Source organism: Bos indicus x Bos taurus, chromosome 21 (genome assembly GCF_003369695.1).
Source record: "Bos indicus x Bos taurus breed Angus x Brahman F1 hybrid chromosome 21, Bos_hybrid_MaternalHap_v2.0, whole genome shotgun sequence".
Taxonomy (NCBI): domain Eukaryota; kingdom Metazoa; phylum Chordata; class Mammalia; order Artiodactyla; family Bovidae; genus Bos; species Bos indicus x Bos taurus.
In genome coordinates, this window is record NC_040096.1 from 6716391 (window position 1) to 6743244 (window position 26854).

At 46.4% G+C, this 26854-nt stretch overlaps 1 protein-coding gene across 3 annotated transcripts in view; it reads left to right on the top strand.

The window, feature by feature from the left end:
• The window catches only part of ADAMTS17 (ADAM metallopeptidase with thrombospondin type 1 motif 17), a 406748-nt gene that overhangs the window by 310074 nt on the left and 69820 nt on the right, over window positions 1-26854 (top strand). For all 3 annotated transcript variants that reach the window (XM_027520979.1, XM_027520980.1, XM_027520981.1), the window contains exons 16-19: window positions 1671-1751; window positions 10768-10925; window positions 14178-14337; window positions 16356-16491. In XM_027520979.1, the coding sequence (XP_027376780.1) occupies window positions 1671-1751; window positions 10768-10925; window positions 14178-14337; window positions 16356-16491 (535 nt within the window). The remainder of the gene's footprint in view (window positions 1-1670; window positions 1752-10767; window positions 10926-14177; window positions 14338-16355; window positions 16492-26854) is intronic.

Below are 26854 nucleotides of genomic sequence, written 5' to 3' on the forward strand. Positions count from 1 at the left end.
TTTACGGGAGTCTTTGACCAATCCAATATCTTATAGTATCAATATACTTTCTACCGTATCCTTTTATAACTTTAAAATTTTGCACCTTGGGTACACATTGCCAGACAAAACTCTTAATTATTTTAAAGTTGACCCTGATCTTTTAAAACTATATACGGTATTCTGTTGGCATAAAATGATGTGCATATGTTTATACGCATTAAAAGTTGCTGAAAAGGCTGGTCATCAAAAATAAGGATAATTTTCAATGTTTGTTTTTAGTTTTTCCCCTTTTGTTGGTTTGAATTATCATGTACTATATTTATAATGAAAATTGAGCCATGTTTACCATGAGAAAATGAGGAAATAAACTGCTCAAAATAGATTTCCATAATCTCTACGTACTTGGGCCAGAAATTTCTCATTTTTAAAACTCCCCTGCTGATTCTGATGATCACATTTGGGAACTACAGGGGTAGGATTTATCGTCTAATTTGGGATCATCAGCTAAATTGCTGAAGCAAATGTGTATTACCTTTGTCTAAAACCCAAATGTAAACCAAAACCAAGTGGTTACCAGCCTACATTTCAGAATCTCGCTATTATGTTGGGCTCATTAATTGACGCAGTTGCCCTGTTAACCAGGCTTTTGCCAGCCCCTGACTTCCTCCCTGGCAGCCTCAGTCATTTCCTTCCAGAACTTCACTAACCACCTGCCGTATTGGGCATGTGTGGGGTCAGAGCATGGGCGGAAGGCCCTGGCCTCTGAGGGACCCCATTATACTTGGAAATACTCAGGGAAATGGACAGAAGTATTCACTGCAGTGGTTGCAGAAAAGTCCAAAGGGCAATGAAAGCAGGAAATGATACCTGGTGATAAGGCAGTGGTTTTGTCATAGGGCAAGTAGCCCAGTTTCTGCCGTCATCCCATAGAACCAGGGACAAAGTTCAGCAAAGATGGAAGGAACCTAGTAGATGGTGTGGCCGGGGGCATTTAGCACCCGTGCTCCAGGGCAGTGCTCTTCACACACAACTCCAGGCTCGTAGTTCACTGGGGCTGCTGCAGCCAAGTACCACAGGGAGGCATAAACAGGAGACGCACACGGTCTCAGTTTGGGGGGTGGTAGTCTGAGATCAGTTGTTGGCAGTGTTGGTTTCTCGTGCAGGTGAGAAAGAATCTGTCCCATGCCTCTCTCCTGCTTCTGGTGTTTTGCTGGCAGTCTTCAGCTTGTAAGAGGCATCATCTTGATCTCCGCCTCGTGATTATACAGAGTTCTCCCTGTGTACATGTCTGTGTCCAGTCTTCCTCTTGTTATAATTGCACCAGTCATATAGGACTGGGGACCCACCTGCTCCAATATGACCTTGTCTTAACTAATTTCGTCTGCAACAGCCCAGTTTCCAATAAGGTCACATTCTGAGGTCCTGGGGCTTAGGACTCCATCATATGGATTTGGGGGTGGGAGGGACCTAGTTCAACTCGTAACACGTGCAAATGGTGCTCTCTGGAATTTGGGCAGCCAGGATATTCTGGCTATAGAAGAACGCTTCTTATTAGTTGACCAGCTTGATTTCTCAGAGCTCTGAAGTCACCGTGGGGATGGAGCAGCGGGTTTTGGTGGGGGTTGCTGTGAGCCTCTACTGGCGGGTGGAGGTATGTTGGCTCACCTGTGTGTTATCTGTCAATACAGGTTATATTGAAGCTGCCATCATTCCAGCTGGAGCTCGAAGGATTCGTGTGGTGGAGGATAAACCTGCCCACAGTTTTCTGGGTAAAACAAAAATGTTTGACTCATAGTTTATGTTCTGAACACTGATTTGGATGATCAAGCCGCTAATTTGGGTCAGCGAAATGCTGACACGGTGCTCTCAGGCCACTGATTTTAACTCATATTTTAGGCATAGTGAGCAATCAGCAGGTACCAAGCAGTACTGTCGTGTTTGGCTAAAGTGCAGCCAACCCCAAGGTGGATGAGGGGAGGGGCTGAATAGGAACCACCAGCTTTGGACAGGAAGGCAGGTGATAGAAGAGTGAATGAAGGAAGTTGTAAGGAATTGGGGTAGCCTAAGTCCCCCAAAGTAACTCCAGGAGCGCTCAGGCAGCCAGAGCCTGAGCAGCAAGGGTGCAGCACCCAACTTGTGGGAGCTCCTGTAGGCTGTGGATGGCTCTCGGGGTGACTCATTATCTGGAAAAAGAATAACTGCTCTCAATCTAATGGAAACCCAAAAGAACACTGGTTTCACGAAGTACTGTGTGCCCCAAATTCCCAGTGCCAACTGCATGGATGGTTGCTCATCTTTCTATAGAAGGATTAAGTTGCATTCCGCACTGGTCTTCATTGCCTTCGACAGAGCTGACAAAACTGTGCTTAAAGCCCAAGCATTGTTCTGTTTAGCCCCTTCTTCACCACAGAAGATCCTCTGAGTGTGTCCTAAACTCAATTCTCAGGCTCTCCATGAGTCCCCGAAAGGTCCACCTCGTGCTCAGGTTCCAGGGTAGTACTAGTGCTGAGCGGACACACAGCTGTTCTGAATGCTGCCTCGCACAGGGCCTGCCTCTGGCCTGAGCTCACTGGGATGGGACGTGCTGTGCCCCTGTCCCCCCAGCCCTGCTCCCGTGTTCCTGTCTTGGGCTGGATTTTGCATGGAGGTGGCTAACCTCCTACCCAGGCACCCCTCTCAAGCGTCCTCATGTTGTATCTCCCCATCTGTGTGGCAAGGTGCTGTTTGAGATGTTTTTTATGTAAGACATGATCTTTTTCTGGCTTCAAACTTAAGAATTAAGCTATTTTGGCTAAAATGAGGTTTACTCATGAAACGCTTTTATTTCAACCTTTATCACTGCTTTTTAAAAACATGGCTTTGTCCACATTCCTTGCTTTGTAGATATAAAAGTATCTAAGTCTTTCTTTGAAATGGTCTCCACTTGAAAAACCCAAAGTCTGATGAGATGGATGCAGACCAAACCTCTAGTAGGCAGGTGTGCAGTGAAGACCACCATCCTATAGAGGAGTTGCAAACCACTTACAGACACCAAGATAGCCCTCTCACACCTGACTTGGGAGTGGGCACAGGAGCTCCTGTTTCTAAGTGCCTACACCAGGCTCGTGGGCAAGCAGCCCCCAGGGGTCCCTACTGGGTCCCAGACAGCCCTGCCCCCTCCCAACTCTCTCACCTGCCGCCCATCCATCCGCGTCCTGGAAGCCATAATGGACATTGCTCTTCCTGCTGCCAGCCTGGGACATGCTGTTCCTCAGGTTGGCATCCACATTGGTCTCCATCAGCCCTGTGGTTTTTCCCACGCTGGCTCGGTCCAGCCTGGCACTCTTCTCTGCAGCCATCCCAGCTGTTGCTTTACAAACAGAGCGATGCTCATAAATGCTTTCCAAAACAGGGCCTACCCTGCTCTCCGCAACTTTTTCAAAGTGACAGCCTTTTTACTAGATTCTCGAAGAACACCAGCCCCTTCTTTCTGCCCATCTAAGGAAATTTTGTCAACTTTATCAGCGTTTGTTTTGGGGTCCCATCACCCAGTATCATGGCAAAAGTTAGCGTTTCCAACTGGTCCATTGGCCCTCCCCTACCTGGAGATGTTTCTGCTCCCCAGAAGCATTGGGTCTCTGTGGGAATCTGACATCACCTTTGACCTTTATCTTATTCAAAACTCATGATCCTGGTATCTCAGGTGCTGGCACAATTCCAAGGTCAGTTTCCTGGTCCTTCCATAAAGCACCAGTAGGTGCCCTGCAAGTAAGTTCCTCAGCTTCCTGTCCTGCCCTTAAGACTTCCCAGCACCATTCCTCCAGCCCCAGGTATCTGGTAAAGGTGGGAACATGATCCTTACGTGTGCTTTTCTGTGTGATAGAATAGACAGAAGGTTGTCAGAATCCTTTAGATCCCTCGACATCTAATTCCTGTAGTGAAGATGATTTTTCACTGGAACCTGTTAGGGCCAACAAGTAACCCCTTGTGGATGCCACCGGGGGGAGCCAGCTTTTTCATGGTGGTCCCTCTCTGCCCCTGATGCCGAGGGCCACACCTTCCAATAACAACCCTGACACTGACATCGTGAGTCCCAGTCATTGAGCTCTGCTCAGCTTTGAAGACCTGACCCCTGATCCCCAAATACCAGAGTATTGCTGTGCCTAATCACTGAGGAGGAAACCAGGGCTCTGGGAGTTCAGCTGCTCATCCAAGCTTCTCTCCAGCTTAGCCGGCTGCAGCTCATGGAGGCGTCAGTCACAGCCAGAGATTGGATGGAGGTAGTTTTTCACTGGAGAATGTGTTAAACCTGCCCGTTGCTACTGCTTTGACATGTGGATTTCAGAGAAGCATGTGTCCATCTTAGGAGATAGGGTCAATGTCTCAGGAAGAATTCTCAGCTCCCTAGAAGCACTGAACCTCCTTGGGAGGTTGGAGCCAGACTCTGCCACCTTATCTGCAAATCACAGTTCCAGTGTTCCAGGGCCTGGTGTGTACACAAGGGAGATCAGAAGGTGGTCCATGCACCATATGTTTCTAAAGTCAGTTCAAACAAGCCTCGTTTCCATCCAGGGCTGGGTGCTTTGGATATCGACCCTGTGTAACTTTGAGTTGCTCTCCCATTTGCGGGAGCAGTTCCTGAAGAATTCACCCCACCTACCTTCAACCCACGCTGCCTGGCTTTCTGCTCGAAACCACCTGGAACAGGAAATGCCTCTGCAGTTTGCATCCATAGCTGAGAGCGGAGCTGGCAGAACTCCGAGTGGAAATAAAAGGAGCTGACTCAACGCCAGGATGAGAAGTAGGTTGAATGTGGGTCAAGTCTTCCAGTGGAATCCAGGAGGCAGAGAGACAGAAAGGAGCCCGGCTTCTTCACAGTGCTGAGCGAGAGGTGGGCATGCGGACACGGTCTGACCTGTGTCTGCCTCCGGGCAGTCCAGAGAGGAGCCGGGCCATGCCGCAGGAATGCCCCCTCCCCAGTCCCTGAAAAGGCTCAGGATCTCCCGCAGTGCCCGGAAGTCCAGGAACATCGTGTCAATGTCTGCAGAGTGACAGGAGGGCCGGATGGAAACAGACGGTCCCCACGTGACCTCACACTTCGGGCCGTTTTGAGGAGGTTTGGCTCTACCGTGGTAGCAGGGGAAGGCGTGTACTCATCTTCATCCCGCAAGTCTCTTCAGCTGTTGAAAGGCTTCTAGTAGCTCCTAAGCAAAACACACAAAAGCAAGTACTGCTGCATTTGGGGCAGGGTTTAAACATCCAACTTCTGACTGAGGCAGGACCAGCAAGTGAAAATATCCTCCCCAGCGAATCTGAATTTCTGACATTACAGATAGGATCACGTTGCTCTGGAATCCCCTTTGTTCTTAACTCCATTATTTCTTTGTCAGAGCAGAGCATTTGTGGGAAGCCTGGCGTGCTGCAGTCCATGGGGTTGCAAAGAGTCAGATACCACTGAGTGACTGAGCAACAACTTAACAGCCCCTGTTGAGTTTCTCAGCCTAAAGATTCTAATTTCAAATACAAATTCACCTTAAAATGCTTAGAGATGAAGGGGGCTTGCAAATACCATTGATGCCAAGGATCGAGAGGAACAGGAATTTCTAGAGACCAAAACTTGTTTAATTTCGGAGGGCTTCTTTAAGGAACAGAATGCATTTTGTATACAGCCTTGGAAAAGGCCCCATGAGGGGCTCTGGAGCTTCAACTCCCCTGGGTTGTGCAAACCCTGATCTGGTAAGCTCGCTCTGGGGGGCTGCTGCAGACGGGCCAGGAGCGACCTGCACGCCTGTTCTCTAGGGCTGACGTGGCCCCACAGGGTGGTTTTCTCATCAGACTCCACACTGAACCTGTCCACTATCAGTGATGTTCAGATCTTGAGATTCCAGCAGACTTTCTGAGGCTGCAGTCGTACTCTTCTGAAAGGATGTAAGGTGCTAATGTCCAGTTTTAGCAGGAAGTTCAGAATTCCAGCGTGGACCATAGCAGCCTGTAGATTTTGGATTTACTGCCTCAATGACTCACCCCAGAGTCAGCAGGCTTGCAGCAATCCCCATGATTCTTGGAACGGATGGCCTCCTACTTAGAATTCTGCCTCTGAGTTTTCCTCCCTTGCAAAATGCATGAAGGATTGTCATCATGAGCCCGCTGTCCCGAGGAAGTGGTCAGATGAGGGGCTCAAGTAGCAGTGGTAAAACGGGCTGCATGTTCTAGAAGCTTGTAGCTGCCGAGCAGACGGCCACAGCCAACCTTGGACAGGCAAAGTTTCTTCTTTTTGGGGCCATGAGAGCCCACCCCCCACCCCCCCATACACATACCCTCTGAAGCTGTGACAGTGAGATTTTACCGATTCAGCAGCCCAGGCCTGGACCTCCAAGGCTCAGACAGGTGTGAGAGTGCCCAGCAGCAGGGTGTGGATGGGAAGGCTGATAGTTTGTGTCTCTTCCCAGCTCTGCATTCACAGAGCTCACGTGGCTCGCTGAAATCTGCCACGAGGGTGCGTTTACAGCTTGAGTAGTGACAAGCAGTGGAAATCTAGGCTGCTTTCTCCAGAGCCTGTCCCCAGCACTGTGCCGTCAGGCGCGTTCCTCCACCTCCTGCTCCTTCCCCTTCTGGAATCACGGGGGAGCCACTGCCTGCCTCTCTCACTCGCCCCCTGTCTTCCCTGGCCGTGTTCACCCCTCTGTGACCTCCCCCGCCCAGCCTGTGGACCGCCTATGGAAACGTCTCCTCCCCTCAACCCTACCGCCCCACAGGACCCTGCCCTCATGGTGAGAGGGTGGCACATGCCCAGCACCCGCAGGCTCTGTTCCTGGGGGGACCCACGGTGGGTGCCTCTGCCCGCAGGAATAGGGCTTCCCCAGGCGGTCCCCACACCTCTGTGTGCCATTTCTGTGGATGGGTTATAATTGGCTCCAGCTGTGCACTCCTGCACTTTTTCCAGTTCTTCCCACTCTTGACCTCCCCGATGCTTGCCTTTTGGCACGAGAGTGGCGTGGTTTTCAGTTCATAATCCAATAAGTCCTGTTAAAGCACCTTGGAAACAAGGCCAAGTAAGAAAGAGCCACCTCACCCTGAACAAGTACTGGGCAGGGCAGGGTCCCGGAGAGGGGTTAAGGCCTGGAGGGAGTGTGCCTTTCTGAGTCTCAGAGGGTACTAAGCTGACATCAGTAAGGATCCTAGGGTGACTTCTAGAAATCCGTAGTAGTCATTTTCTTTCTCAACCTGCCCTGCTTCTATCATGGTTAATGTTTTTCAAAAACCAACCTCCAAATGTGACATGTGGAAGCTAGACCCAGTCCTTGGGTTCTGAGTATTGCCTTCAGGTGCCACTGGGCCCAGGGGCATAAAACTGTGGGAAATGATGCCTGTATCCAGCCCTGCTGTCCTGCCTCAGTGCACTGTCATCTGAGGGCCCCTTGCCATGCACTGGCAGACTCGATATATCGAGTCCCTGGGCAACTTTGGGAAAGAGAGATGCTTCTTCCCAAGGTGAATGCAAGTGTTACAATTGACTCTTCATGTCCCAAGTTGGGTGGTGGACCCACTTCTGGAGCTGAGGAGGAGTTTAGGGTCAGCCTCCCATGACTGGGGAAAAAAACATCCCCAGAAGCTCCTCTGGGGGGTGTTACTTGCAGAAGGACAGAGAGATGTCAGGGAGCAACACACTCAGTTCAGTTCAGTCGCTCAGTAGTGTCTGATTCTTTGTGACCCCATGAACTGCAGCACGCCAGGCCTCCCTGTCCATCACCAACTCCCAGAATCCACCCAAATCCATGTCCACTGAGTCAGTGATGCCATCCAACCATCTCATCCTCTGTCGTCCCCTTCTCCTCCTGCCCTCAATCTTGCCCAGCATCATGGTCTTTTCCAATGAGTCAGCTCTTCACACGAGGTGGCCAAAGTATTGGAGTTTCTGCTTCAACATCAGTCCTTCCAATGAACACCCAGGACTGATCTCCTTTAGGATGGACTGGTTGGATCTCCTTGCAGTCCAAGGGACTCTCAAGAGTCTTCTCCAACACCATAGTTCAAAAGCCCTAAAGTGGAGCAAGGCCAGGCCCAGCCAGAGCCACTGAGTGCAGGAGTCAACTAGGGCGCGAGCGCAGGCTGAGATGGGAGGGGTGGGCCGCCCCAGTGTGCCCTGGTCTCTGTGAGGGAAAGAGGCTCTGGGGGTGGCCCCAGAGTGACGGTGGTCCCCAGCTTTACAGAAACTCACTCTGTTCATCTCGCTGATTCCAAGTTACAGAGATTCTCAACCCGCTCAAGCATCCCAGCCCAGTGACAATGACAGTAAGCCTCACCTCTCCTTCTCCACCTCTGCAGCCTCTCTCTGTCACCTCCTCTTGATTCTCTGCATGGGCAGAGTGCCTCCCTCCCCACCCGAACACCCCCACTCTGCACAGAAACTGAGCTTATCAAGGAGCCAGGGAGCAAGTCCAAGCTGCCAGGCGCTCCAGCCGCCTCTGCTCCCTGCTGTCTCAGTTCCGGGCCTCCCCTCCAGAAGGCCTTCCCCAGCAGGCCCAGTCTCTGCCCACACACACACATGAGCCCTGGACTGGCCTCTGTCTCAGAGCTTCTGCAAGTGTCTCATGTTTATCTGTCTTCTCGCCCACCTCGCTTTCAAACCCTGATCTCCCGAGGGCAGGAGCTGTGTCTTCAGCACCAGCTACAAGGCCCTCAGAAAGTGGTAAGAAAACAGTTGTCCAAACCTTCAGAGGAAGTGAAAGAGCAGTGAACACCCATGCACCCGTTGCTAGATACCCCAATAGCTAATATGGCCGAAAGTACTTGTAAGTTGGTAGTTCACTGGAAGCTGTGGAAAACCACAAGCTTAGGTGTTTTTATGAGGATATGTAGAACATGAGGCATCACAGTGATCTGAGGTTGGAATGTGTTCTCTGGGAGAATGTGACATTTGCACATTCCAGTGTCTGTCGTAAAACTCTAGACTTGTGCTGTGACCTAACGAACGTGGGACCTTGGTCTATTTAGGTTCAGGCCTCCACGTGACAATAGCTGTGTGACTTCAGGCAGGTTACTGAACCCCCCGTGCCCCCATTTCCTCATCTGTGAGAAAGAAGACCGTAATCCTTTACCTTAGAGCACTGTTGGGAAGGTCAAATGGGTACTAGCATACAGAGAAGCTAACCCAGAGAATGTGCCCCTTAAATGGGGACTTGCAGGGCTGGCTGAGGAAGAGAAAAAGGAGCAGAACTTGTGAGTATCCCAACAGACTCACTTCCTTCCAGTAGCCAGGAGATCCCAAGAGTGGGCAGAATTCTTTGACGGAAAACATTGGGTGCTAAGCGCTGGAGCGTTCTCTTTTCGAAGCCATTCCTGGAGTCCTGTAATCCGCAGCCACGTGCTGGGCAGCCACCCTCACTGAGTGCGGCCCCTCCTGGAAGCTGTCCTACTGGGAGGCAGCCCTACCCAGAGCCCTCGGTTTCTCCTGGTGGTTCCTGTAAATGCGGAATGCTGAGCCTGCACCTCCCGCTTGGGGCAGGGGAGCCAGCCGGGACCACCATGTCCTGCAGACCAGGAAACAGAGGGCAGCACCCCCAGCTGCTTGTGGCCTGACCAGGATTGAACCCATCAGGTCCTAACTCAGCCCAGGGCTCGTGGGTTCAGGCTTAACTGAAACTACTTGTGGGTTTCAACTCTCATTATCCAAAACTGGTATTATATGTGGGCATTTTGTTTCTGACCATATAAGCAAAGAGTGGGGCACCTGATTTCACTGATTCTAGACTGAGCAGGGTTCAGGGGTGCTGGCAAAGAATGTGGCATTGGACTTGGGGTGCACAGAGAATTTTATGTTTTGAGTGACATAAAGACTTGCTATTGACTATTTTCATTTACCGCCTTCTCTTACATGTCAGAGTAGGTTCTATAATCATTGGTTACTTTCCTGAATAACAAAGCAAAACAAACCAAAAAAGCCCAGAATTTCACTGTAGAATGCTCTCTCATGAGAACCACATGACTCTAAAGCCTGAGTGAGGAAAAAACAAAGAAATTACGGGTGAGCAGTTGGATGATAATAAATACATGGCTTGTATGGAAAACCAAATCTTTGCTATAGCTAGTCAGCAGAATGTCAGTTCCATGTCAGTTCCAACACACTGAGAGAGCAAAGTGTGAAACTGGCAGAGGCCATGAGGCTGAGCGCCCCTGCCACTCCTGAGGCATCAGCTGACTTACTGCCACGTCTGTCTGTAAGCAGCTCTGGATGGGAGACTCCCATCTTTATAGAAGGGCACTTGCTTCTTGAAGGAGCATCTACTTCACTAATCTGGGGCTATCAGATCCTTAAGGGACACTAGAGTTAGGCTGCCCTCTAAGAAGCCCCAGGTAGGTAAGAGTGAAATGAATGATGAATTTTGCTAAAGCTGCAAAACCTATTTTGGAGACTTGGACATGTTGAAATAGAATCCATTCATCCAGCTGAAAACCCTGTACTTTGTAAGTCTAGCGAAATATGATAGGGCTGTGTGTGGCTGTCTGCGTCCTCTGGCACTCCTTCCCACACCCGCTCCGTGTGAGCTGGTTCTGAGACACCAGCCCATGCTCAGAGGTGCAGGAGCCGAGGCAGCTGAGCTCAGGGACCTGGGGTCAGGAGCCGTTCTCTGCCCATGAGCCAGTCTTCTGTTCTCAGAGAAAGCTCCCTTTCTCTCAGGGCAGGCCTCCCTCTTCTCCCCTGTGGAGGCGGAACATGAGCCCTCCAACCCACCCCTCAAGACAGCCTGACTCCCTTCAAACACAGGCTGACTCCCCCAATTCCGTGGCGTTCCATTTTCTTTCTAGCTCTCAAAGACTCCAGTAAGAGATCCATCAACAGTGACTGGAAGATAGAGCTCCCTGGAGAGTTCCAGATTGCAGGCACAACTGTCCGCTACGTTCGAAGGGGCCTGTGGGAGAAAATTTCTGCCAAGGGACCGACCAAAATGCCGCTGCATCTGATGGTAATTTGCTGTGCTTTTGTATTTGTCCTGAGTTGGTTGGGTGCAAGAGATCTACCAGCTGACTTCTTCCCTGGGGCCCTATGGGAGGAGGTACGCTTGGTTCCTGGTGGTTTACCTGGCCACCTGCTGGTCCAGTCTCTCTCTTGGTTTTTACCTTGTATAATCCCTTTTGCCACATGCTTCAAAATGCTGCCCTCTCAAAATTCTGCCTTGGCTCTTTACTGGCAGAACTCCCATCTTTTTCAAAAGGAACCACCTCCAGGATGGAAATGCTTAGTCATGTGGCCTTGGGGAGACCTGGCATCATTAAGCAGACAGTCCCACTCAAAGTCTGTTTTCGTATCAGGTGGCTTAGATTTGCCCCACAGTTTGTATAATTACATCAGAAACTACCTTTTGAAAACAAACTGTTGACTCTGTTTCCAAACCAACACTGCTCAGGTTTTCCAGACTCAGCTTGCAACAAGCCTTCAGGAATTGAGACAGAAACAAATTCTACTGGACTATTTACTCCCCAGATGGTCTCAAGAAATCTGTGGAGTTGGGCCAGATCTGGGCACTCTGGTCTTACATGTTGTCTCAGGAAGGACCGCATGCAAACCACTGAAATGTTTGGTTATACTGCCTTTTAAGACTGTGAAAGATCTCCTGGGAAAAGAATGCCACCATTGCCTTCTCAGGGTTCAGGAGTTCTTGTGGCTAACTTTGGATGGCTCATAATTACTGATTCGATGTCTCCTTCCAAAGAATGGGAATTGTGACAGCTTGTGTATCTGTAATCAAAAGACAGTTTGTCCTCCACGCCACCCGAAGTCTCTACTTGGAAGTTCTTATCATCCCCATTAATTTGTGGTCTCTGGCAGCCGGCATCTGTTTAAGATTAGGTGATGCCCGAGAGATTCCCAGGCCACCTCTCAGTAAGAATCTCCTGAGGAGACCAGCTCTGCAAATGAGCAGAGATGGCTCCCACAATGGCCCTAAGCCTGTTACAGTTTCCAATAAGAGCAAAGGGAGCTAGTTCCCATGGCTGACGTAGTGCAACAATCCACACACTAAAGCTACTGCAGATATACATTTGAAAGTTGATTCCTGGGACCTAAGAACCTGTGCACACTTATGTGTTCAGTTGTCTGACTCCTGCAACTCTGTGGACTGTAGCCTGCCAGGCTCCTCTGTCCATGGGATTTTCCAGGCAAGAATACTGGAGTGGGTTCCCATTTCCTCCTCCAGAGGATCTTCCGGATCCAGGGATTGAATCCACATCTGCTGTGTCTCCTGCATGGCAGGCAGATTCTTTACCCGCTAAGCCATTGGGGAAGCCTTTACCTAAGCCATTTCTCTGTGATTAGATTGTTTCCTAATCTAAGTCACTGGAACAAATCCTCCTGTCCTGAGTTAAAAGCAGTCATTCAGAGGGACTAAAAGAGGAAGTGAAAGACAAGATAAAACCCAAGATAGCAGTATCACCTGTTAGCACATGAAGTTGCTTTTCTAGCAAACACCAAGATGGGTCTATTTCCCTTCTTTCCCCAAAGCTTGCATAAACTGTGAGTGAATTGTCAGCCCGTTAAAGCAAATGCACAGCCGGGATTCATTCAGACCATGATAAACAAAACTCGGGGAACGCAACAACTGCCACAGCTGAAGTTCCTGCCTTCTTGAACATTAATCACTTTTCTCTCTTGAAATGTGATTGCCACAGGTATACATGTGTTCCCCTGTGGCAGATTCATTTTGATATTTGGCAAAACTAATACAATTATGTAAAGTTTAAAAATAAAATAAAATTGGAGAAAAAAAAAAAAAAAAAAGAAATGTGATTGCTAGTTACTTCCAGTTTCTAAACCTAGAAATGAGAGGAGCCCGTCTTCCTCTGAAGGGAAATCCATTGTCCCCTAACTGAGGTGTGCTCATTGCTTGAGAGGTCAGGAGTGCCCATAGAGCCATGGGGACCTGCATTTGAAACCAATTACGTACATGCACACACAAATTATACGTGGCTACAAAATTGCATGAAATTGGTTTCATATGGATTCTCAATTCACCAGTCTTATTCCCATACTGAGATAATAAAGATCTCTTTTAAAGAGTTTTTTTTTTTTTTTTTTTTAAACTGGAGGCATTTTTCCAAATGTATTACCGCAAGTCTATTTCTTGGAGAAGTGGATGTTTATTCAGTTTGGGCTGCTCTTAGCACCCCACCCCCACCCTGCAACTCCAGCCTTAGGAGGGCGGGGAGATGCTTGGGCGGGAGAGTGACTCCTGTCGTCTGGCACACAGTCTGCTGGCCTCCCTCAGGTCAGATGGAGCACCTTCTGCCTCCAGCTCCGCTGACCTGCTGTCCCAGAACCGCAGCCTGGACGTGAAGTTGCTGGCTGCTTAGACCCAGGAGCGCCACCTGGTTCCAAGCCTGGGCTGAAGATGTACCACCAACAGGCAGGCCATTTGAAGTTCCCACAAGAGAGCTTCTTTCACACCATTAAGTACACGTAGAAAAATAAAGCCCATACAGCACCTCTGTGCTTCCAAGGCTTGTCAAATGCATTACCAAACTAAGAGAAGGCCCCTCCACCTGCCCACTTGCCAGGATTTCAGACCCCAGGGTCCCAGGCTGCAGGATCATGGCTCCCCCATACCTCACTGCCAGCTTTAAGCCCTGTGCCAGGCCTGTGCCACCCTGTGGGCATTGTCGTGATCCTAGCTCCCATGGTACAGGAAGGCTCCTGCATCCTTGACAGGCATCCACAAAGTTCCCTTGTAGGGGCTATGTTTAACCTGGAGCCTGCCTTACACATGGCAGTGACTGGTGCTTGGGGCATGAAGAGTGGCATTCATTTGCAAAGGAGTCACCCTACCTGTTCAGATGCCTGTTTAGAAAAAGCCGTATATTTGTGTCTTTCTCACCCACAAGGGCAGTTTCGTGGGTGATTACATGGAGCATGTAAAGTGCAGTTAGAGCACTCAGACTGGCTTATCCCCAAATCCCTCATCTAAACCAGTCCTCTCTCCAGTGGAAAAGAGTAGAGCTCCCTGCCAATGGTTTACATATGCTCCAGCCCCCGAGTTGAGTATCTGTAGAAACCAAAACTGAAATAAAGGAGTGCCCCTGGCATGAACCTGTTTTGAAACCCCCAAAAGAATGGGCTATCCCTGGTGGGAAGACAGCCACAACACGGGTTGGCTTGCAAATTCAGCAATCCTGTGGGCTTTTGCTCTATTTCAAAGTGGCCTTTTATTTTGCTACTGATGCAGGTGTTGTTATTTCATGACCAAAATTACGGAATTCATTATGAATACACCATTCCTGTAAACTACACCGCTGAAAATCAAAGTGAACCAGAAAAACCCCAGGACTCCTTGTTCATCTGGACCCACAGCGGCTGGGAAGGGTGCAGTGTGCAGTGTGGCGGAGGTGAGCAGCAGGGCTGTGGGCTCACTGGGTGTGGGGTTTTACCAAACAGAGGAGAAGTGAATTCAGGGCACTCTGTGGCGGGTGCACATTGCCTGGGAAAGGCTGGCCACATAAGTAACTTGTATTTCTGTGGAATGTAACTGCATCCTGCTGCAGATTTCTCTGGGCAGGGTCTTCTTCCAGACTCCTCCAGGCTGAAGTTGCGTCCATGTGGCTGCTTTCCCTATAGCCTTTGATGCTGATCGGAGTGGAGGTTTGACTAATGTGTAGCTGTGTCACAAGTATGACAGGTGACCCTGGGAGTGCACAGAACAGACTTGCACCTGTTACGCTTGGAAAAGGGTGCTGGAAGATGTTTCTGACCTTCAAATACCCTTTCCTTTTTGCTACAGTCACCAGTGGAAATACATGGAAACCAATAGAATCAACAGTAATATAATGCAAAGAAAAGTCCTCCAACTCCAGTGCAACACTCTGGGTCTGGGTTCTGGCTTCATGATTTGCCTCCATTTATTAGCAGATGATGTATTCTCTCTGTACCTAAATTTCCTCACCTCCAAAATAGGATGATCAGCCCTCATGCCCACTGCAGGAGGAAACTCAAATACTATAAACATCAATATGAACAAAGAACATCATAGTCATTACAGTGTTGTTTAGGAGGAGTGAAGGGAAGCACTCTGAACTCTTAGCCAACAGCGCCCTGACAGGACACAGAGCGGGGTCATGGGATGGATGCAAGGCAGGTAAATGTTGATGGACAGAGTTAGGACAGAAGGTTGACCTGGACCCTGGAATGCCAACCCAGAGGGTGGGCTGGCAGGTAAGACGCGGGCATGGCACTGGTCCTGCAGGGCTAATGGCACCAAACTTCCTCTAGGCCAACTTGCTGCAAACTCAGCATGGCCCCAGGACAAGAGTTAGCAGGCTTCTCTGGCTGGGGGTACGGGGTGCTGTTCTGCTGCTGTCACTATCACAACCCTTTATGGCACCAATGACTCCCAGCCCAATCCAAAATCTGGCTTGAGGCATCTCTGTGCTTTCTATGCTCACTCAAGTTCAGGGCTGTACCATGACAAATTCCCCAGAAGACAGACTTGATTGAGGAGCATGGGATCCATATAGTTGTGCTTGCTGCTGCTTCTGCTGCTGAGTCCCTTCAGTTGTGTCTGACTCTGTGCGACTCATAGATGGCAGCCCACCAGGCTCTGCCGTTCCTGGGATGCTCCAGGCAAGAACACTGGAGTGGGTTACCATTTCCTTCTCCAATGCATGAAAGTGAAAAGTGAAAGTGAAGTCGCTCAGTCGTGTCCAACTCTTCGCGACCCCATGGACTGCAGCCTACCAGGCTCCTCCGTCCATGGGATTTTCCAGGCAAGAGTACTGGAGTGGGTTGGCATTGCCTTCTCCAGCAGGGTGCTTTGGAAACACCCAAAAGAATGAACGTGTAGTCAGCTGGGGTTAGTGAGGCTTCCCAAGAGCAGGTGATGCTCAGGCATGAGCAGCAGTTGATAGAAAAATTTTCAGGTTGGTCTATGTCCTTCAGACAACACTTCCTGTTTCTCGCTTCTCTCCAGAAAGCAGGAATTCTGTAATAAGTAACTGTCATCTCTGGTGAGGGCTGTTGTACAGTTGTTTAATCAAGCCCAGATCTCCATAGACTTCAAATGAACAGATATAGAGACTGGTAATCTTTGTTAGAAATTAGAGACCCAAATCAGAACTTTGGCCACAGTGAGCCCCAAGGTGTCCAGGAACACAGCTGATCTGAAGCGTTGCTTCTCTCTGATCCTCTTCTAGGGTCTTTCTCCTGCCCCTACTACCCCTGCCCTGTCTCACACACCCTTATCCCTAAAATTATGATCCTCCCTCTCTGACAACCCACAGGCGTTAGAAGAGTCAGTTTAAGTGACAAACTGATCACAAGACGCACCTGAACATTCCTCCACACGGTGAAGAAATGGCCTTTCCAGGAATGTGTTCTGTGGCCTCTCAGTTCTGTGTACTTTGGTTTCCAGGGGAACGCAGAAGCATCGTGTCATGCACACGGATTGTTAACAAGACCACAACTCTAGTGAACGACAGTGACTGCCCTCAGGCCAGCCGCCCGGAGCCCCAGGTTCGAAGGTGCAACTTGCACCCCTGCCAGTCACGGTAAGGAGCTCTGTTCTCAAGCTTGGATCCTTCAGGGTCAGAGCAGCAGCACCCATGAACGGGGTGCTGCACAATTAATACCAGTCTTACTCTGAGTTCCATTGTTGTTGCTGAGTGATTTTTTGATTGTTTAAAATACTCAGTTTCTGGCTACTAAGCCATAACTTTGATAGCAGTATATAGTCCTCACTGGAAGGTGTCTCATAGGGGACCATTAAGAACATCTCATGAAAAAAAGAAATAGCCATCTCCACACACTTTCACCTGGCACATGTCACCTCCTCCAAGTTACTCTGTCTTGGAGAAAAAGGAACTCAGAGTGTGAGCACCTGTGAGTAGGTGTTAGTGATTCTGATTGGTTAGTGTTTGTGATCGGTCTGATTTAGTGGCTGAAATTGACATCAGTAAGTTATTTATTGTCTGGGATCCATCAGAACTTCTGTTTCCAACCCTAGCTTTCATGGCCATGTACTCCGAAGTGCATTCTCTTGGGTTGTTAACCGAGATGAATTGTGTGGAATGTGTTCATCAATTAAGCCTCCTTATTTCCATCTTAGTGGGACTTTGCATCTGATTCTGTTGTATTATGTAATATCACGCCTGGCCTCCTGTTCTGCCCAGCGTTGAGGTATGTGGCTTTTGTTTTGTGGTTCTATGCATCCAGTTAAGGCATGTATAGCTTTTGTAAAGAGGCTAGACTTTTTTTTTTAATTAATTTATTTTTTTATTGAAGGATAATCGCTTTAAGGCATATACCCTGAGGAAAGCAAAAATGAAAGAGGCTGGACTTTTAACCGGGCAGTTTTTTGGGTTTCTTAAGCTCAGTTTGTACCACTCACCTGGTGAAAAGTATCACAAAGCATTTTGTTTTGTTTCTGACCCTCTTTTCTTTGTCAAACTGATAAAATGTGTGTGAATGAGAGAGGGAAGCCAGAAGGGAAAGCAAGGTGAGATGTGATTTTATGTGGTCCTTGGAAAATTAAGAATGAAATTTTCTACCTGAATGGTGAAGGGCATGAGAAACAGCTCACTTCTAGAAGTCTTAAGAATTTGGATGTGAACAGCCATCTTGCAAACCTATCCGTCGATTGATCGATTTATCAATCAGTCACACACATGTGGGGCTAAAGAAAGAAGAACTTGCCACTGTAAAGACATAGGTATCAGAGAGGCCACAGCTTCTTTTGCTGAAAGTAGAGACAGCTGGCTCTTGTGATATGATTAGAAAGGAGAGTAAGTGACTCTAGAAGAGACCTTAGCATAGGTTCAAGGGCATAATTGAGCAAGAACGATCCTAGGGACCCAGTCAAGAATTATATTCTACAGTCATTTATGTTTTCATATTATTTTAGTATCAAAATCTTTTTAAATTATGCACAGAAACGAAATATATGAAACATGAAATCAGAGTTGGTCTGATTGACTTGAGATGCACATATAATTGGGAAGAGTGGTTCAGTGCCCTTAGCCTTCCCCTCATCTCAGTTGGCCCAGAGCACCTCTGTGAAATACCAAGGGGTAAAGTTTAAAAACTATCAGTCAGGGATTCTGTTTCCCATAATGATGGAAGAGCTTATATTGGACAAACCCTGAGTATTCTCCTAGAATGATATTCTAGGCCTATGCTGATCAGTGCTTCCTTCCCTGGTGGCTCAGCAGTAAAGAACCTGCCTGCAAAGAAAGTTTGATCCCTGAGTTAGGAAGATCCCCTGTGGGAGGAAATGGCCGCCCACTCCAGTATTCTTACCAGGAAAGTCCCATGGACAGAAGAGACTGGTGGGCTACAGTCCACGGGGTCACAAAGAGTCAGATGCTACTGAGCATGCATGCATACATGCATGCTGATTGACTGACATGGTAGCCACTAGCTAGTCCAAATCAAGATGTGTTATAAATCCAAAATACACACCTGACTTCAAAGAATTAGTCTGGAAAGAGATTATATAATATTAATTTTTAATATTTATTACATGTTAAAATATTTATATTTTGAGTGTATATGTATGCAGTCGCTCAGTCCTGTCCAACTCTTTGCGACCCCATGGACTGTAGCCCACCAGGCTTCTCTGTCCATGGGATTTTCCAGGCAGAATACTGGAGTAGGTTGCCATGCCCTCGGCTCTGGGGTATCTTCCCTACTCAAAGATCAAACCCATGTCTCCTGTGTCTCCTGCATTTGGGGAAGATTCTTTACCTACTGAACCATCAGGGAAGCCTGTTGTATTTTGAAGACATTGGATCAAAATGCAATATATTAAAGTCACATGTTTCTTTACTTTTTTAATGTGGATAATAGAAAATTAAAATTATGTGTGTGGCTCATTTTTTTTTTGTATTGGATAGCACTGCTATAATTAACATAACAAGATACAATCCAAAATTATTAGACTTACAAAGAAACAGAAAAATGTGATCCATACTCATGAGAGAAGGCAATTAATAGAAATTGACTCCAAGATAACATATATGTTGGTATTAGCAGACAAGAGCCCACAGAGCTTAGGCCTGCAGTCTTGCTGTGTTTGAACACAATTCAAGTCGAACACACTTTAGATTAAAAGTAATCTCACACTCTGTTGCTGGGAAAGATTGAAGGCAAACAGAGAAGGATACAGCGGAGGATGAGATGGTTAGGTAGCATCACCGACTCAGTTCAGTTCAGTCGCTCAGTCGTGTCCAGTCCATGTCCAGTTCTAACTGTTGCTTCCTGACCTGCATACAAATATCTCAAGAGGCAGGTCAGGTGGCCTGGTATTCCCATCTCTTTCAGAATTTTCCCCAGTATATTGTGATCCACACAGTCAAAGGCTTTGGCGTAGTCAACAAAGCAAAAATAGATGTTTTTCTGGAACTCTCTTGCTTTTTTGATGATCCAGCAGATGTTGGCAATTTGATCTCTGGTTCCTCTGCTTTTTCTAAAACCAGTTTGAACACTGACTCAATGGACATGAATTTGAGTAAACTCCAAGAGATAGTGGAGGACAGAGGAGCCTGGTGTGCTACAGTCCATGGGTTCACAGAGAGTTGGACACAATAACTAAACAACAGCAACTTCAGAAGGAAAGAAAAGAAAGTGAGGTCGCTCAGTCGTGTCCTACTCTTTGCGACCCCATGAACTATAGCCTACCAGGCTCCTCCATCCATGGGATTTTCCAGGCAAGAGTACTGGAGTGGGTTGCCATTTCCTTGTCCAATCTTAGTGTCTCTTTAGAACAGGGTCAGAAAACTTTTTCTGTGAAAGGCTAGAGAGTAAATATTTTTGTTTTGTAGGCTGTGTATGATTTCTGCTGTCTGTTTTTTGTTTTGTTTTATAACCCTGTTAAACGTAAGAACCATTGTTAGTTCCTGGGCTGTACAATCTGCAGGCCAGCCTTGGCCCATGAATGATAGTTTGCCTTAAGTTATTGCCTACCCTTGTTTTGCCCACTGAGATGATGGGATCACAGCCTCAGCATGAGCCCTAGCTCTGAAGATACCACCTTAGGGAATGTATTCTCTTGTCATACAAGGGAGGGCACCGTGTTATACTGAGTTACTTTTCATTGCCCAGTTATTCAGTATGTGTGTTCACGAGCTTCATTCAGTGTCCAGCTCTCTGCGATCCTATGGCCTTGCAGCCCACCAGGCTCTTCTGTCCATGGGATTTTCCCAGGCAAGAATACTGGAGTGAGTTGCCATTTCCTTCTCAGGGGATCTTCCCAAGCCAGGGATCAAACCCACGTCTCCTGTGTTTCCTGCATTGGTTCTTTTACCACTGAGCCACCAGGGAAGCCAGTACTCTCTTTATAACCATCCAGCATGACCCTCAGCACACAGTGTAGGGTCAGTGATTTCATTTATTCAAAATGTGTTTATTGAATAAATTCACTTGGCTTTGCTCTTGGTACCAATGTCTACAGAGGTGAAAGACAGGCAAAGTCTTTACTCTCAGCCAAACAACAGCAACAACAAACTTGATAAACATTCGGCTTCTCCTTCCCACCACTGTCCTTTTGGCCCCACCCCCTTTCATTCCCTCTCCAACTCTGTGAAGTCATATGCATCAGACTGGAAGAATGAATTGAATTTGCCAAAACAGAGTAGGAAATAAAATTGATAAAAGAGAAGACAGCACCTGGAATTTGCCTCAGAGCCTAGAAAAGAAATTCCCGGATGCCTATCCTAGTCTGCTTGTATTTGTTGGTTTGCTTATTTGCTTATTTTGAACCATCTGACTTCATACTGATTCTTAAAGTGGACACTTGAAAGTGAAGTATCATGACTCATCACAGAGTATTTATTGTTTGGCTAAAGAAATGTGTGATCTGATAGATTTTAAAACTCTTGCAAATGCTACTTTTATTTATTTATATACATACACACATATGCACAATTACATATATAAGTGTATATGTATTGTGTACAGATATTTTATATATATACACACACACAAACATTTAGACAGTAAAACTTGAATTATTACCTGGCATGATCTAGCTGTCATGCATCTTTCTTAAAAGTATAGAGTAATATGGATTTAGGCTAGTAAGTGAAGAGAAGTGAGGATCTTAGAAAATGAGTACCAGACAGAGAGAGATATAATCGTAAATGAAAACTGAACTTAGGTCAGGGGGTGGGGTTTGGAGAAGTGTGCGGTCTGGAAAAAACAGGTGCTTCAGGGGGTTGGGAGTGAGCACGATTGGAAGTCAGAGCCTGTGGTTGGAAGAAGAACCCAGAACCCAATGGTATAAACGTTATTTAAAAAGCCAAAATGTAGTGTGCTGTTGAATCTGGCAAGATGAAAGAGTCTTTCTGTATTATTGTTACTCTTTGGCCTTTAAAACAACAGAGATGGTTGTCTTTTTCCCGTGTTTTTTTTTTTTTTTTCCCCTGATCCCCCTTTAATTTTCTTCAACCTTTTTTTTTTTTTTTCCACTGAGTTCCCGACAGTTTCCTTTACCTTCCCAACTCACACCATTAACACCTCTTTATTCTAATCCTGCCCCTCGCTCTGTGGATCCTTCTCCCAAACCCTGCCATAACCATGTGGAGTCTGGAATCTGGCATGCAGGGCAGACAGCCTCTCTCCAGTATCTTGCACAGCAGCACAAACACATCAGCAAACCTGGACCTGACATTGGCAGGAGAGGCAGAAATCGCAGATCAGCTCAGCTGTTGTGACTGTGGCCAGCAGCCCTCACCTCGCTGACCACAGTCTGCAGGGAAGAGGCCCCGCCGTCATCTGGCATTCAGTGAGCAGCCCAAGCGGCCCTGTGTGCCAACTCCTTAAGACCCAGTTCCAGGTAGTCCTGGAGCAAGGAGGGGGGCTATGACAGCAAGATGTGCTCAGTCTGGAACACATAGCCCATGTATGACCGGATTTAATATTTTTGCAGTCTTTTAGAGCTTATTGGCTACTTGAAAAGGCCATTCTGAGCTATTGGATATTTCCCTATAGTATTTATGATTTGAATTTCTTCCCAGGCAGTACATACTGTACTGTACATTGAATTAGGGTGATTCAAGAAAGAATATTCAATATCTTACTGGCAACAGAATTGAATTGAATAGTTGTCTGCAAGGAAATGTATTTGGATTTTAAATTTGTCCTCTTTGCTCAATTATTTTATCCAGTTTGCCTCATTTTAGGTTAAAACTGAATGTAATTCCTCATGTTTTTATGAAAGCATGGTTTGTGTGTGTATGTGATCCTGATTTAAGAATGAAGCCTGTAACATGTGGCCCTAAGGTACTGCCAATATCTGAAAAGATACCATTGTTTAATCCATTTCTAGCTTGTCTAAAACTTAAAGCTTTTTTTTTTTCTGCTTTCCTCTAAAATAAAATAGGTAAGTCTAATTGTCACTCCTCTGTTCACTGTGCCTTGAATGTAGGAGAGTGGAGGAGGCTGCCTGTGGCCCTGCCATGTGGCCGAACAGGAGCCGGCTACTTGGGAGAGCTCTCAGATAGGGAGGGCGGGCCTGCAGGCAGCAGTAAGAACCTCAGAATCGCTGGAGTGCTGCTCCGGACTTTCAGGCTCAGCCACTCTCCAGACACTTGAACACGTGGTTAGAGGCTTGGAATGAGGGGTGCCCCACAGTCCCTGTGAAATAAGGGAAAAGTGCCTGAGGGGGAAAATGGAGAATAGCATCAGTGATCCATTATATGCCTATTCAGTAGTATGTGAACGGTGAGGAAAAGTTTAGTTCAAAGAATTCCAAAACGTCTTTCTGACACTACCCAAATTCTAGAACCTCAGTTCAGTTCAGTTCAGTCGTTCAGTCACGTCTGACTCTTTGCAACTCCATGAACCGCAGCACGCCAGGCCTGCCTGTCCATCACCAACTCCTGAAGCCCACCCAAACCCATGTTCATCGAGTCAGTGATGCCATCCAACCATCTCATCCTCTGTTGTCGCCTGATCCTCCTGCCCTCAGTCTTTCCCAGCATCAGGGTCTTTTCAAATGAGTCAGCTCTTCGCATCAGGTGGCCAAAGTATCTAGAACCTCACTTGTATTTAAATTAAATAGTATTGTTTTGAAGCTTTTACTTGTCTAAAGTAGGAAACATTGGAGAAGAAAGGATTCCAGAGTCTTGTCTTAAAGCTTCTGTTTTCTTCCTTTCCTCCATACTTAAACTCTTTGACCATTTGAATATCCCTCCCTTTGATCATCAGAGACAAGAGACTTCCCAGATACCAGTTTCACAGGTAACCAAATTCTGTTGATTAATGCTTCCCATGTGGTACCAGGGTCTGTTAGGAGGGCCTTCTCTTTCCTGAGTTATTAAGTACTCAATATCTGCATCTGATTTTTATGTCACAATTACGGGAAAAAATACAATTAGAATTCAACAACAGAAAGAAATTTTGGAAAGTCATAAATGCATAGAAATTAAACAAAACACTTTCTAAATAACCAGTGAGTGAAAGGGAATTGCTATTTCAAATCCTGAAAGATGATGCTGTGAAAGTGCTGCACTCATTATGCCAGCAAATTTGGAAAACTCAGCAGTGGCCACAGGACTGGAAAAGGTCAGGTTTCATTCTGATCCCAAAGAAAGGCAGTGCCAAAGAATGCTCAAACTACCGCACAATTGCACTCATCTCACACGCTAGTAAAGTAATGCTCAAAATTCTCCAAGCCAGGCTTCAGCAATATGTGAACCGTGAACTTCCTGATGTTCAAGCTGGTTTTAGAAAAGGCAGAGGAACCAGAGATCAAATTGCCAACATCCGCTGGATCATGGAAAAAGCAAGAGAGTTCCAGAAAAACATCTATTTCTGCTTTATTGACTATGCCAAAGCCTTTGACTGTATGGATCACAATAAACTGTGGAAAATTCTGAAAGAGATGGGAATACCAGACCACCTGACCTGCTTCTTGAGAAATCTGTATGCAGGTCAGGAAGCAACAGTTAGAACTGGACATGGAATAACAGACTGGTTCCAAATAGGAAACAGAGTACATCAAGGCTGTATGTTGTCACCTTGCTTCTTTAACTTATATGCAGAGTACATCATGAGAAACACTGGACTGGAAGAAAAACAAGCTGGAATCAAGATTGCTGGGAGAAATATCTATAACCTCAGATATGCAGATGACACCACCCTTATGGCAGAAAGTGAAGAGGAACTCAAAAGTCTCTTGATGAAAGTGAAAGAGGAGAGTGAAAAAGTTGGCTTAAAGCTCATCATTCAGAAAACGAAGATCATGGCATCTGGTCCCATCACTTCATGGGAAATAGACGGGGAAACAGTGGAAACAGTGTCAGACTTTATTCTTTGGGGGCTCCAAAATCACTGCAGATGGTGACTGCAGCCATGAAATTAAAAGATGCTTACTCCTTAGAAGGAAAGTTATGTCCAACCTAGATAGCATACTCAAAAGCAGAGACATTACTTTGCCAACAAAGGTCCATCTAGTCAAGGCTATGGTTTTTCCAGTGGTCATGTATGGATGTGAGAGTTGGACTGTAAAGAAGGCTGAGTGCCGAAGAATTGATGCTTTTGACCTGTGGTGTTGGAGAAGACTCTTTTTTTTTCTTTTCTTTTTATTATTATTTTTTTAATTTTATTTTATTTTTAAACTTTACATAATTGTATTAGTTTTGCCAAATATCAAAATGAATCCACCACAGGTATACATGTGTGGACGACCCAGAGGGATGGTATGGGGAGGGAGGAGGGAGGAGGGTTCAGGATGGAGAAGACTCTTGAGAGTCCCTTGGACTGCAAGGAGATCCAACCAGTCTATTCTGAAGGAGATCAGCCCTGGGATTTCTTTGGAAGGAATGATGCTAAAGCTGAAACTCCAGTACTTTGGCCACCTCATGCGAAGAGTTGACTCATTGGAAAAGACTCTGATGCTGGGAGGGATTGGGGGCAGGATGAGAAGGAGACAACAGAGGATGAGATGGCTGGATGGCCTCACTGACTCGATGGACATGAGTCTCAGTGAATTCCGGGAGCTGGTGATGGACAGGGAGGCCTGGCGTACTGCGATTCATGGGTTCGCAAAGAGTCGGACACGACTGAGCGACTGAACTGAACTGAACTGAACTGAAACGGAAATCATAGAAAATTTAGAAAATACTTTCAGATGAATGTAAAGGAAATCACACCATGCCAAAATTTAGGGAAGGCAACTGAAGCAAACTTTAGGGAGAAATGTATAGCAGTAAACACTATATTTAAAAAGAAGAGGAATCCCAGACAGTCCAGTGATTAGGACCCCATGCTCCCACTGCAGGGAACATGGGTTTGATCCCTGGTCAGGGATCTAAAATCCCTCATGCCTCAAGGCAGGCCTTGCAGAAATAAAATAGATCTGTAAAGGAATGCCATGAACAATTGTATGCCAGTAAGCTGTACGTCAGTAAATTAGATATTGAACGTGAAATGGACAAACTGCTAGAAAGATGCAAGCTTCCCAAACTGAATAAAGAATAGAAAGAATAGACCTATAATAAACAAAGAGATTAAACTACTAATCAAAACACTTTCTACAAAGAAAAGTCCAGGACTGGAAGCCTTCACTTATGAATTTTACCAAATATTTAAAGCAGAGTTAACACCAACCCTTCACAAACTCTTCCCAAAAGATGAATTAGAAGGAGACACATTCCAATCCAGTGCATTCTATGAGGGTAGTAAAACCCGGATACTGAAACCACACAAAGACATCACAAGGAAAAAAGAATACTACAAACCAATATTTCTCATGAATATTAATGCAAAAAAAAATACAAGCAAACTGAATCCAGCAACATATTAAAAGGATGGTATACACCATAACCAATAGGACTTATCCCAGGAATACAAGGTTGGTATATCATCTGAAAATCACTTAATGTAATATACTTTATCAATAAAATGTTTTTTAAACAAAATGATCATTTCTGTAGATGTGAAAACAGACTTTGACAAAATACATGACTGTTTAAAAAAAAAAAAAAAAACACTGAACAAACTAGATTGAAAAAGAACTTCCTAAGCCTGGTATCTTGCAGCCATGAAATTAAAAGACGCTTACTCCTTGGAAGGAAAGTTATGACTAACTTAGATAGCATATTAAAAAGCAGAGATATTACTTTGCCAACAAAGGTTCGTCTAGTCAAGGCTATGGTTTTTCCAGTGGTCATGTATGGATGTGAGAGTTGGACTGCGAAGAAAGCTGAGCACTGAAGAATTGATGGTTTTGAACTGTGGTGTTGGAGAAGACTCTTGAGAGTCCCTTGAACTGCAAGGAGATCCAACCAGTCCATCCTAAAGGAGATCAGTTCTGGGTGTTCATTGGAAGGACTGATGCTAAAGCTGAAACTCCAGTACTTTGGCCACCTCATGCGAAGAGTTGACTCATTGGAAAAGACCCTGATTCTGGGAGGCATTGGGGGCAGGAGGAGAAGGGGACAACAGAGGATGAGGTGGCTGGATGGCATCACCGACTCGATGGACATGAGTTTGAGTAAACTCCGGGAGTTGGTGATGGACAGGGAGGCCTGGCGTGCTGCAATTCATGGGGTCGCAAAGAGTCAGACACGACTGAGCAACTGAACTGAACTGAAGCCTGGTATCTACAAAATATTCTATATCTACAAATACATACAGATATCTATAAAATGTTCTGCGTCTACAAAACCCCATAGCTCACATCATACTTTATGATGAAAGACTGAATGCTTTACCCCTAAGATCAAGAATAAGGTGCAAATGGAATATTACTCAGCCACAAAAAAAGGAACGAAAATGGGTCATTTGTAGTGTTGTGGATGAACCTAGAGTCTGTCATACAACATGAAGTCAGATAGAGAAAAACAAATATTGTATATTAATGCATATATATAGAATCTGGGCAAATGGTACTGATGAACCTGTTTGCCAGGC